The 12,887-nt window shown below is 44.3% G+C and overlaps 1 protein-coding gene across 1 annotated transcript in view; it reads right to left on the reverse strand.

Annotated features, from left to right (window-relative positions):
* Window positions 1–950: 950 nt before the first annotated feature.
* STAB2 (stabilin 2) overlaps window positions 951–12,887 on the reverse strand; it is a 148,076-nt gene continuing 136,139 nt past the window's right edge. Inside the window, exons 60-67 of the mRNA XM_015422556.1 lie at window positions 12,224–12,389; window positions 10,028–10,134; window positions 9,463–9,582; window positions 6,473–6,619; window positions 4,189–4,293; window positions 2,639–2,767; window positions 1,547–1,663; window positions 951–1,001 (exon numbers count right to left, since the gene is read on the reverse strand). Of these exons, the coding sequence (XP_015278042.1) occupies window positions 951–1,001; window positions 1,547–1,663; window positions 2,639–2,767; window positions 4,189–4,293; window positions 6,473–6,619; window positions 9,463–9,582; window positions 10,028–10,134; window positions 12,224–12,389 (942 nt within the window). The remainder of the gene's footprint in view (window positions 1,002–1,546; window positions 1,664–2,638; window positions 2,768–4,188; window positions 4,294–6,472; window positions 6,620–9,462; window positions 9,583–10,027; window positions 10,135–12,223; window positions 12,390–12,887) is intronic.

Consider the following 12,887-nt stretch of genomic DNA (forward strand, 5'->3'; position numbering starts at 1 on the left):
CACAGGCATGTGAGATGGAATGGCAGTCTGCAATAACCATCAACAAATACCCCAGAATGTTCCACAACACAGAGTTTTGTGTCAGATACAGAGAGGTTTCTGGGTACTCTAAATAGGGTTGCCAACCTCCAGATGGTGGCTGGAGTTCATCTGGAATTATAACTGATCTTCAAGTAATGGAGGTCAGTTTGCCTGGAGAAAATGGCCGATTTGGAAGATGGACTCCATGGCCTTATACCCCACTGAAGTCCCTCCCCAGCCCCTACCCTTCTCGGGCATTTCCCAACCCGGATCTGGCAACCCTAACTGTAAAAATAAGTCAGGAATCAATCTTAAGGCAATGGATAAGACCAAAACTCAGTTTTTCCATCTTTAATGGTCTGTTTTGAAGTATACTATTGTAGCATATCCAAGATGATACAGAAGTGTATATATTTGAATACCTTCTTGGAAAGGAGTACAGCAGTTAAAGCAACCTACATATATGCCTTAGTGGGGAGAAAAACAAAAATCAAATGAAATACTCTGTGGTTCACTTGGCTCTCTCATAGGGACCTAAGTGTACTACAACATTTAAGATCAATCCCAAATCCCTGTGTTGCCAAATCTGGGTCAAACAAGCACTACTATGGGTTTTTTTAGTTAAAAATACAGTTACAAATATAATTGTAATTCTGCACCATAGAACTCTATACTCAGTACCCCTTGCCCAAAACATGAGGTAAGAATGAACTGTAGTCCTGAAGAACAATTTGAACCCGAGGAAAACACACTCTAAAATAAAGTGTCAAAATAAGTTTTTAGGGAAACAAAACCACCTTGATCCTCCCAAAAATTGCCTTTCTCTGTAGTTCTGAAATGCTTCTCACTTTGAAGTGGAAATTCCTTTGTACTGCTTTATATTTCGCATTCAATTCCAGGTCTAAGACATTATTTCCCATGGGAAGTCATCAGAGCTCTGCAGGAAGTTCATTAGTCACCAACTCACGTACATCAGAATCCTGGGGAGTGGGAAACCAGGTACAGGAAATACAGTTTGTCCATGCTATTGAGATATGAAATGTGAAACAGAAGTCTGAACTGTTTGAATGCGCTAAACAAATGCTAAATACTGCATCAAAATGATCATGGATTTCTATACGACTTGCTTGTGGCGGCAAGTGCCGTCAAGTCATTTCTGATTTATGGCAACCCCACAGGGGCTTTCAAGGCAAGAGACGCCCAGAGGTGGTTTGCCACTGCCTGCTTCTGTGTCATGACCCTGGTATTCCTTGGAGGTCCCCCATCCAGATACTAGCCAGAGCCGACCCTGCTTAGCTTCCGAGATCTGACAAGATTGGGCTAGCCTGGGATATCTAGGTCAGGGCACATCTTGCCTAATAATCCTACTAGTAAGAGAAATTAAAAATATACAATAGCAATCTGTGACTGCCCCTCTTGTTATCTCCTCAAGTTTTTGTTTTTTTAATTTAAGTTTCATTGTAAAACAGTTCCACTAATAAATTACAAAGTAACCTCAAATAAGAATGGCTAAAAAGAAACTTACTGAAAATGGATCATAAGGGAGATCTGGTGGTGAAGTTCTTGAGCCATCATAGTTAATGTTTGAGATGTTTGAAGCCTGGGCTGTGCCCAGTGTAGTTACATCGATATCATTCTTTTGCTGTTTTAAAAACCAACATATATTTATACTTCATGGATGCATATTCAGAAGAAGGAATACAACTATTGTGGTGTAGTCATAAGAGACAAAATATAGCCTTGCTGATTCCACTAATACTTTGCGATATTTAGTGAGTTCTGGTTAGGAATGTGCACTTCAAAAGTTACCATTTTAATTCTATAGCATAACGGTGGGCAGGGCAGGGCTATCCTATTAATTAAATATTGGGAGTCTATTTCAAAAAGTCATGTTCAGAAAAAATTCCATTATAATTAATATTGGATGTCCACCATTATTTCCTTTGGGGAAATAAAACTGGTTTTCCAGAACAGCTTTTAATTTTTAAAAATCATATGGGGGGAAATTTCAAGAGATCTAGTCCTTATCTACTAAAGACCCTCCCAAGTGTGAACAGAATTGGACAAGTGGTCTGGTTTTCTATACCCTGCTTTACTCTACCCTGAGGAGTCTCAGAGCAGCTTACAGTCTCTTGCCTTCCTCTCCCCACAACAGGCACCTTGTGAGGTGGGTGGGGCTGAGAGAGCTGTGACTGGTCCGAGGTCACCAGCAGAGCTTCATGTGGAGGAGGAGTGGGGAATCAGACCCAGTTCTCCAGGTTAGAGTCTGCTGCTCTTTAACCACTACAACACACTGGCTCTAGATCTCTGCATCTCCAAAAACCATCTGCAAGAGGTAGGCTGCAAAACAGTGGAAAGCATTCCCGGTATTTCTGGTATTGATCAAGAGGGAAACTGGAGAAATATCTGGAGCACCTTTCATGTGTAAGGGAGCAGTCCCTAGGATGGCAGCCTCTTGTATGAGCAAAGGTCGAGCATTTACAGTAACAACCCCTCCCCCACACATTCCTGAGCGCCCTCAGAAGCAGTTCCTTAAAAGCCGACAGAGTGGCCCATGCAAATAGGCACTGCACTTTCTTCTTTGACACTCAGTTTCACACTTTCAACTGCTCCATACCTTGAAACGCTGGAAGCGAATATCTCCTTGCTTAAATCTGAAGTACGTGTACCCAATAAGGGCGATGATTCCGATGATGAGCAGAACGGCAAAGAATATTCCTGTTCCAACTCCAAGATGTAAGATTGCCTGAGTGGAGGCAGTGCAGGCGAATGAGTATGCTAAGAAACAGTTTAAAGTATCTAATCTGTTGTAGCAAAGGCAAGAGGGAATTTAACAATCATGGTACAAGACTACCTGGGCCTACTAATGCCAAATGCATAAATAATAATAATTAAGTGCCATCACGTTGCAACTGACTTATAATGGCCTCTCATGGGTTTTCAAGGCAAGAGTGTAGCAAAGAGTGTAGCACCATTGCCTTTCTCTGCATAGCAACATTGGTCTTCCTTGGTGGGCTCCCATCCAAGTACTCATCTTGGCCAGTCTTCTAAATTGGTGGGTTTTTTGTACAGAGACAGAAAAGTATACAGTGAGGCTAGAAGGCTCAGGAAATGCAAGAGATGACAGTAAATGTGTCCAATGAATTGTTTTGCGGAGCACAAATGATCTAGTCCCAGAGGAAATAACCTTCTTTCACAAGTGGTTAAAGGGTGTTAACTAATTAACCACCAGAGTTGGAACTGTGACCCTGATGGCTAGGAGGCATCAGATGTGGCAATTAGAGGGGGAGTGGAAGCCATACAATGCTAATGTTTCAGCCTGAGCTACTTCCCTTGGTCTGTCTTTAGGCAAGAAGCTTCCAATAAGCCTCAGGTAAATATACTACAGCCCACTGCACTTGCTGTTACATGTTCGGGGGGTGGGGGGGGAGAGTGCATCTGAGGACAGACTATAATTTAATAGGAGAGTATTTGCTTTGCTTGCATAAGTCTCAAGTTCAGTCCTGGACAGCTCCAGGTTCTCCAGGAGTGGGTGGGAATGCCTTCTGCACAAAACCTCTGAGTGGCACTGCTGGTCAGAGCAAATATTGGGCTAGATGAACCAGTGGTTTGAATCAGTATAAAGCAGCTTCAGGATTTCTGGTCTCTATTGCTGATTCCGTTCATTCACTGTATTCTGGGAGAACCCTCTACACTCTACGGATCTCAGGGTCCTCTGCAACTGTCTCACCCACTGAAGAGGGGGGGGGGGAGTAACAAATGACCTGGGAGTTTATTTAAATAAATGTGTTATTCTGAGTGTGGTATCAAAGACCGTTTTCGATCACCAGCCAGAGGAAGACCACATTCAAATGAGTGTGACCCAGCCCAATAGACTTGTTACTTTCCCTCTGTTAAGAGGCGCAGGACTACGCCTAACAGTGGGATGCTGGATGTTACTGTGAAATAAGCCTGGAAGTGGTTGTACATTGTCCCCCGCTGCTGAAAACTGAAATGGCACCCCTGCCATGACATCATAATTGACTCTGGATATAACAGTGGAATCACAGTACTCGCTTTCAGATTAGAACAGGAAGAAGCAGAAATCTTTGTTTGCAAGTTTTCAGTGGATCAGCAAGTGTCTAAAAAAGAAAAAGTAATTTCTATGCGAAGAAAAGAAAGACTTACAGGGGGTAGAGGAGCCTTCAGGGGTGCCGCAATGACATGGATGATCCCATTGGAAGCAACAACGTCCCACCCAAGGATAGCTCTTCCATCCACATACCTTGTTGCCTTATAAAAAGGAAGCAAAGAGAGCCATAACAGTGGATACTCATGTAACCTTTTCTAAGGGTTTACCTAAACCTGCCGAAACAGCGGCTGCTGAGGGTGGTGGTTGTGTCTCTCCAGTTTGGATTGGGGTCATTGCAGGGGGGAGACCAGGGGGTATATAACTCTTCCCCCTGCATTGTTTTTGCAATCCTAAATCCCCCCCCAGCTGCTGATTGGCACACAGCTGAAAATATACAGATGCCCAAGTGGCCCTCCCTAGAACACAGCTGGATTACCATCTTTAGCTGGCACTTTGGTGGGAGGGGACAAGCTCTTTGGCGTTACACCAATGTGCAACATCACTTCTGGAATGAAACTGGAAGTGATGTCATTATGTCAGGGTGATGCTCAAGGATTCATCCCAAACTGAGATTTGGGTAAATCCTGGAGCACTGTACCAATGCAATGATGCCACATCCAGTGTCACACCAGAAGTGATGCTGCATGTCAGTGTGACACTGAATAGCTCCCCCTGCTGGCCTGTCAAGCGGCAGTGTGGAATGGGAGACCCTGACTGAGGTCTCCCACTATAGCGGGAGACCTGCCCCCCGCAGCTGGAGGCAATTTCTCAGTGCTTAGATCTGTACACTCTTGGCTGTAGAACTAATTCTTTTGTACTGGTTGATATTGGCCCACAAAAGTTTCAGTTCTTCTGCTAGAAGAAACTGGCTGGAGAAGGAATCTAGTCCCTTATACCATGAATTAGTTTCATACAGATTTAATTGCCTATCGAGCGAATGTTATTTTTTCCCATCTCAATAATTTGTCTTGTTCATTCCTAAAACCATTAACTTGCTAATACATTTTTTTTGCAGATAATAAAGCTTCAATATGTAGCATTTATTATTTAGAAATTTTTTATGCCACCTCTCCAGGAACCTGCCCAAGGTGGCTTACAAATGAATAAAAGCAAAACATTTAAAAATTAGTTTAAAAACCCAGCATTAAAATCCAGCTCAGCATAAGAAGACCCATAGGAAAAAACACTGACAACTTAAACTTATAGTGTTAAAAGATTTTAATTAAAAGCCTGGGTGAACAGAAACATTTTGGCCTGGCACTTAAAGGAGAATAATGTAGGTGCCAAGCAATCCTCAAGAGGAAGGGCATTCCAGAAGTGAGGTGCCACTCCTGAAAAAAGCACCGTCTCTGGCTGCCACCTGCCTCTCCTCTGAAACCAGGAGCACAGAGAGCAGGTAAGCTTAACTTAGGTGATTCTTCAGGTACCCTATAGCCCCAAGCCATTTAGGCCTTTCAAGGTAAGAACCAGCAGCCAGTGCAGATCTTTCATCACTGGGGTGATTCAGTCCCTGTATCCTGCCCCAGCAATAGCCAGGCTGCTGCATTTTGGATAAGCTGAAGTTTCTGGACCATTTTCAAATTTTAATTAAACTAAATGTGTCTGGATGCTTGGGAATGGTTTTTAAGGAAGAACACGTGCAGACTTTGAAGAGAGATTCTGTCTCCCAGGTAACTGGATTTAGCCCTATCTTCCACTCCTAGATGGCAGGAATCTAACAAACTCAGAATTGCCTCTTATCTACAAGGGGACATTTCCCCTGCCCTTGGCCTTTCTTAGGCCTCTGCAACAGTTTCCACCAGTTAAAATTTCTTCCCTCCACCAATTCTGTGCTACTGTATCTTTAGACCAAATGGGACCTAAAGATCAACATACCTTTGCTACAATCTCATATAACTTTTATTAGCTGTCTTGGCTTTTCCCTCACCACAATCTTAAAGACTTAAAGAAGTGTCTTGGTTCATGCATTCCCTGGGAACAGTGCTCAGTTCTCATGATGGAAGTAAAGTATGAACCCCTTCTGTCCATCATGCAGATAGCAACTAGTACAAAATGGCTTCTCCATATGAACTCCCATTACACAGAGGTCTGGTTCACGCCAGTTCGCCCGGCAAGGTGGGATACAAATGGAAAATAATACATAAATAAATACATCTCTGTTCCCCTTTTGTTGAATCATGTGACCACATCCATGTGGAGCACCAATCCAAACTAGCTGCAATTTGTACAGTACAAGGAAGGGTGTGTGCCATGCTTCTCTTTGCAATGAGTACCCATCCTGGGAAACATACAATCCAGAGATTTACCTGTGAACGTGCTAACACTCACCTTTTTAGCAACTGAAGCCTGTTTTTCTTGGTTTTCACCATGTGTAATTAATAGCTTTTTCCCTATCCTGGTTTGAAGGGTAGTTCCATTGGTCAAGTCTTCATAGTACAATATGCTCATGTTGGACAAATGGTACTCAATGTCTCTTCCAGAAAGTGTCTGAATACAGCAAACAATGTCAAGCAATGTCAGTTAATAAAATTACCACATATCTGCTACTCAGTGGGTTTTTTATTTCTTGCATACTGATATTTATCTTTAAAGAGAGAAGGTAAAGCAGGAGGAGGGCATATGGAAAATAAGAAAAAGGGGCGGATGAATATATAATTTTTAAAAAGTTGAACAATGGACATAAAAATGAAAACTGGGTCCTATGTAGTAAGTTGAAGTTGAGTGTGCAGGTTAGGTCTCAAAAGTCTGAGGATGACTACTTGACTAGATGGAATTTTGGGACCTAGGTTTATATTTATTTTAAATAGTAGCACAATCTCAGCAATTCAAGGCTGTTGACAGGATCTTCTGGATATGGTATGCTGTTTGTATACTGGTACCAGTCCTCTCCCATTGTCAGGTGATACGATGGCCATAAGCATAAATAGCTTTAAAAGGGAATAAGACAGATTCATGAAGACATAGTGGCTAGTAGCTATAAGGAATGTCCACATGCAGAGGAAGTAAAACTCTGAATACCATCACTAGAATGTAACATGAGGGAAGACATTGGTGTCTATTTGTTGGCCATCTAGGGAAACTGATTGTGGCCACTATGTAATGCAGGATGCTGACCAGATGGACCAGTTGTTTAAATCAGGGGTGCCAAACATATGGCCCAGGGGCCAGAACCGGCCTGTCCAAGGCTCTTAGCCGGCTAGCGAGCAACTAGTGCGAGTGAGGGAAGGCACGAGACTGCTCGAGGGGGGGAGTTAAGTTGGTGCATGTGGTCAAAGCTGTTAAGAAATATGGCTAAGGGGCTGTACTATGAGACTGAGATAGTATAGTGTGGGGGGAATGGCAGCAAAGAAGAAGAAGAAGAGATTGGATTTATACCCCGCCCTTCACTACCCAAAGGTGTCTCAGAGCGGCTTACAAACTCCTTTCCCTTCCCCTCCCCACAACAGACGCCCTGTGAGGTAGGTGGGGTTGAGAGAGCTCTTTCAAGAACTGCTCTTTTTCAAGAACAGCTCTTATCAGAACTACGGCTTTCCCAAGGTCATCCAGCCAGGTGCAAGTGGAGGAGTGGGGAATCAAACCCAGTTCTCCCAGATTAGAGTCCGCGCACTTAACCACTACACCAAACTGGCAAAGGTAGAGAAAGAGGAGGCGTGGTGTTTTTCCCCCCTCCTGCCTCCTCTGACCACAGCTCAGCATTAAATGGGGGGGGGGTTTGGAGTTGAGTGTCTGCTGCCGCCACCCCCAAACAAAACAGCTATTGTGAGGGGCAGCTGGCATGGAGCAGCGGTTTGCCATCAAAGGGAAGGGGCCAGCAAGGGAGAGAGGAGGAGGGCCGGCGCATGGATTGAGAAGCAACTGGACTGCTTTGTGCATGGTTCTCTGAGGCGAAAGACATCTTGGCTTTGGAAACAAGTGGAGGAACAAAGGGAAAAGGGGCAGCGCTATTGCTGCCACACATCTGAACAGCTGCGGAGCCCAGAGGCAGAGTGAGTGTTGGGGAGGGTGGGGAATGGCAACCTCCCTTCTCCTCCACACCTGTCCTCAGCCCATGAAGGAAAAGGGGTAGTGAGAGGACAAAAAGCACCCCCTGGAGGTTTTGGAAACAGTTTCTCCATCAGGCCTTCCCCTCAGCCCCACTGCTTCTGTGGGAAATGCAGGAGGAATGAGAACTGGCAGTAGGGTGACCTGGGAGAGCCAGGTTCAGAACCCCCCCCTCCTCCTGAGCCAGGACTCTGTGGTCTGGGTCACCCCGGGCTGGTTGCTCAGCCTGGACCACTTCACAAGGCTGGTGATGGTGGTGGGCATAGGGCAGTGGAGGGGAAAGTCTGATGTGCCGCCTCAAGATCCTCAGAGGTAGGATGGGGGAAGAGAGGAAACAAGGGGTGCGTTCAGACGCAGCCTTTACAACGGATTCTGTGCCGGTTGAAATCGATGTACCTACCGGCGTTCAGACGGGGAACATCTGTCTTCCCACTCTATCCGTTATAAAGAGCTGTACACCGTTGCACTCTGCCACTAGGTCCCTAGTGGTGGTAAACTCAGTGCAACGGTGGCTTCCGATGCAAACCGGCGTCTGATCGCTCTCCACCGGTGCCTAGCCACTTCCGTCGGAAGCCTGAGGCTTCCGGCTTTCCCCCGCCATTTTAAAAAAGATTCCTAGCGGTATGTGCTTGGGCGAAGCTTCGCCCTAAGCGTTTGTTTGTTTTTTTTAAAAAGCCCTTACTGCAGCATTTCGGAGGTGTCGGGGACCTCCGGAAGGCTACTGTGCTCTTTAAACTTTAAAGGTAAGTCCTTTCCGTTAAAGTTTAAATCTTCTGGGGGGGGGGGGGTTGAGCATGCGCACAAATCGCCATTCTCTGAATGGCTGCCTATGCGCATGCTCAAACTGCTTAAAAAAAACACAACAAACGCCGACACCCGCAGCGTGTGAGCGGGCGTCCAACGGAGGGATACGGAAGAAGGAGGGTGAGTCTGATCGCGTTTCTGCTGGCATAAACTGCACCGGTTCCAATCGGTGCAGTTTCTGCCGGCAGAAAGCCCCCGTCTGAACGCACCCAAGGAGTGAGAGAGATCACAGCCACGCTCAGCGGCTGGGGTTGGGTGTGTGCTGAAAAACCACCTTATTTATGTCTTGCAAACCTACCTGAGTGGAGGTGGCTGAGTGATTTCAGGGAACCCTTGGGCTAAGGGAGTTTCCTAGCAAGGAAAGGTATCCTTCACCCTTTTTTTCTGTAACAATTCAGTAACATGTTGTGGATGTCCTATATGAGGCTGATTCAGGGCCACGTTTATGACATGATTTACATTCCCATACTCAGTTGGTACTTTACCTCATTTTCCTTCAGTCCGTCATTGTCTGGCACAAACAATGTAGCCTTAATTGACAAATTTGTGAGGTATTTCAGGAATTCTTGACCTTTCCTTGAGGTATTTGAGTAAGTAAAGATTTCCTGCGAAGAAACAGGATACTCTGGAGTGAAATATTTTTGCTGTGATAAAAATTTCGGAATTATATACAATTGAACCTGCGAAATTAAACTTCCTTTACATATACACAGTTATCTGAAAAAAGATATAGACAATTCAGAAAAGTAGAAAGGTGCTAGAAATATGGATGATTAATAATCAAAAATTTATTTTAATACCGAGGACAATGCCTCACCACTTTTTATTCAGACTTGTGTCCTAAATGATCAACTTTGCTCTTCTTGAGAGCAAGTAATAGCATAGAGGTGGAGTGTGAGTCAGTGGCTAAAGGTGGCAGGTCCAAAATCCTAGCTAGGCCAGCACAGTCTTGATCCTAGCTGGGCCAGTGCAATCCAATCCATTCCCCTCTCTGTACATGTGTGTACAAGACAGCTATTTCCAGTGAAAGTGTTTGTTTCTATTACTTACCGAGACAAAGTTTGTAAATGTTGGGACAGACATGAGGACTTGAAGTAGGTTCCCAGTACATGTAAATCCATCACCCACATAGCCAATTCTGCAAGTGCAATTAACATCTACAAAATCCAAGCATAAGGATTTTAAACAGCAAGCTGATGTGGGACATCAGTTATCTAAACTGCAATCTACCACTGCTTTGCAGAGTTACTATTTTGCAAAAAACATAATTCAAAAAGAATAAAACCAATTTATACTACTGTTTATTTTGGAAGGGACATCAATCATTCATTTGTTTTTATAAGGAATTCAGATGACTGCCAACCTATTATATTCCAGTGTTTTCCCTTGTTGTCCCCCCACCTTTTCCCAAATAGTCTGAAGATGATTCCCCCCCCCTAACTTAAAATGTTACTGCAGCATCAGTCTGTTCAGTCTGGCAGGGGCAGTGCACTACTGAGGTTTCTCAAGGCTACTGCCCCTTTAAATTTTGCTTCTCTGTTTATAGATATTTATGTACTTCACTAATTACGTTCTGTTGACTCTTGGTGGCTATAACATCCTGGAGTCAATCTTTTATTATTAGTTCAGCTCCCTGGAAGGATAGATGAGTTTTTTTTTCTTTTTCAGTCATGGAGACCGCTCATTGATTTCTTTCTCTTTTTTAACAATGATAATTGCACAATTGCAAAATTACAATCATGGGGGGGGGGAATTAATGGGCAATCACTTTGGCTGCAAAGTGAAAAGCAGTAACCCCCTCCTGTGGCACATAGTGGACATAATAGTTATTATAATTAAAGATTGTGAAAATTAAGTATTGAGTTAGGAATGCTGAAGTAATGAATGAACAGAAATTAATTAAGCACATAAAAGAAGCATTTGTAAAACAGCCAATGTAAAGGGACACATAATTGAATGCTGAATGGGCACTGCCAATTTTTATGGGGACTATAATGCTATTCTAAGTTCCATGTGCAGCCACAGTTGTAATTGTGTTTGAAATTGACTGTGTGACACAAGAATGACCTAGTGTGGAGGCAGCCAAAGACCTCCCCTGTAAACAAGGGCTTATTGGTAAAGGGCCCTAGCTCATAGGTATAGGTATAACCATATGCTTCACATACAGAAGATCACTCCACTTTAAAAGGAACTCTGTTAGATGGCTGAAAAAGAAATCTGCCTAAAAGGCCAAAACAGCTGCTGGCAGAGCAAGGTTAGGTTAAAGTGAGCTGAATTAACCAATGACTTGGCTCAGTATAAGGCAGCTTTGTATGTTCATAGGATGTGGCTTTCTTCCAGTCTAAAAACATTCTGATTAATGCTGCATGATCTCTCTCATGGATGCGGTACATGATCAGTTCAGTATCATGGCTGCTCTATATATTCTCAGGTTTCCCTGGCAAAGTTAAAAATTAACACCATTGTCTGAGGCAATCATGGAAGCAGGGATGCAGGAGGGAACAGAAATAACATTATCAGAAAGGTTTCATTACACTGTGAATTCTTCATTCTTAGTGTTGTTGGGGTGAGGGACACTGCCTCTTGGGTACAGTCAGGGCCACGGCTCAGTCTGGGGCCCAGGGGAAGACTCCTCCCCTTGGTGACTCAAGCGGATGATCCTGCCAATTAACACGAAGAGCCATTTCCCACTAGCCAGGACTGTGCTGCCACAGCAACACTGTAGAAATGAAGAGGCTTGTACTTGCAAGTCTCAAGTGATGTGAAGCAGTTTAACTCATGGAGCGACTTGGATAATTGACTCCTACCCCAAGTGCAGCCAGCAGTTACTGCAACATGGTGACTTCAAACTGGCCCAGGGCTCCATGAGGCTCAGCTACTAGCTGTCAAACCAACATCTCAGGTAACTTGGTAACCTGCTTTGCAGTGCCTCATTCTTAGCCTGTCCACAGCTAGACACACTCTTGAATGCAGAACGAGGCACTCTGAATGTGGTGACACACAGAAAGCAGCGATGCTTGCTCTGTTTTGCTCCACCATAAGAACACAAGAGGTGCCTGCTGGGTCCACTGGTCCATTCAGTCCAGCATCCTTTCCCACATAGTGGCCAACCTAGAGGCCACAACCTTCTTGATAGTGCCTCCATTTTGAGGGGACAGTTTTAACAAAAAGTGTTTATACCGGGTTGAAGTCTGTAAGCTTGTCTGGAAATGAATTGTCTGTCTGCTAATTCAGAAGCACCTTTACCTTTGACTCTGTAGCAGAAGGCATCCCATGTTTCACTCTGGTTGAGTTTGATTCCGTAGTCGATGATCCCAACCAATCCTCCACCACAGGTAGGGGCAGAGAAGGCCGTCGGATAGCCTACTCTCCCAGACTGCAGCCAGCCAGCTGCACATAAGTGGTACTTTGCCTGTAATCAACATGGAAACGAAGCAATTGTGAAACAAAGGGAAATCAGGTATCAATGTTAGCCTAAAGATATGAGAGACATTACAAAATGTAGGAGGAGGGAAGGGAGAAGTCATTCCATATACAAGGCCCACTGTTGTCTTGTTCTGATGGTTTGAAGAGATGGCCTGGTTAGATGACCTGGCATTCCCCTACCAATGAAGCTATGCCTGGATGGGCTTAAAGCAGTTTTATGGTGAAACAAATCTGCAATTGGTGCCTTCAGCTAGCACTAAGACCCACATCCATCATAGAGTACATTGCTGCATTTGTTCTGCCAGCAATTGCTTCCTGCTCCCAGTACGGCATAGCAGTGCTGTAGAAGGAAATTTCCTATTTGAGACAGAGTCCCCAGTGTCCCTTTTCTCTAGCATTTTATGTCTTTCTAGAATCCCACAGCCTTCTTTTGGTCTTTACTAAAAGGAAGAATCTGCAGGATCCCATGGGCTGTATCCCTCCC

Source organism: Gekko japonicus, unplaced genomic scaffold, assembly GCF_001447785.1.
Source record: "Gekko japonicus isolate JY-2015 unplaced genomic scaffold, Gekko_japonicus_V1.1 scaffold1164, whole genome shotgun sequence".
In the NCBI taxonomy this organism is placed as follows: Eukaryota; Metazoa; Chordata; class Lepidosauria; order Squamata; family Gekkonidae; genus Gekko; species Gekko japonicus.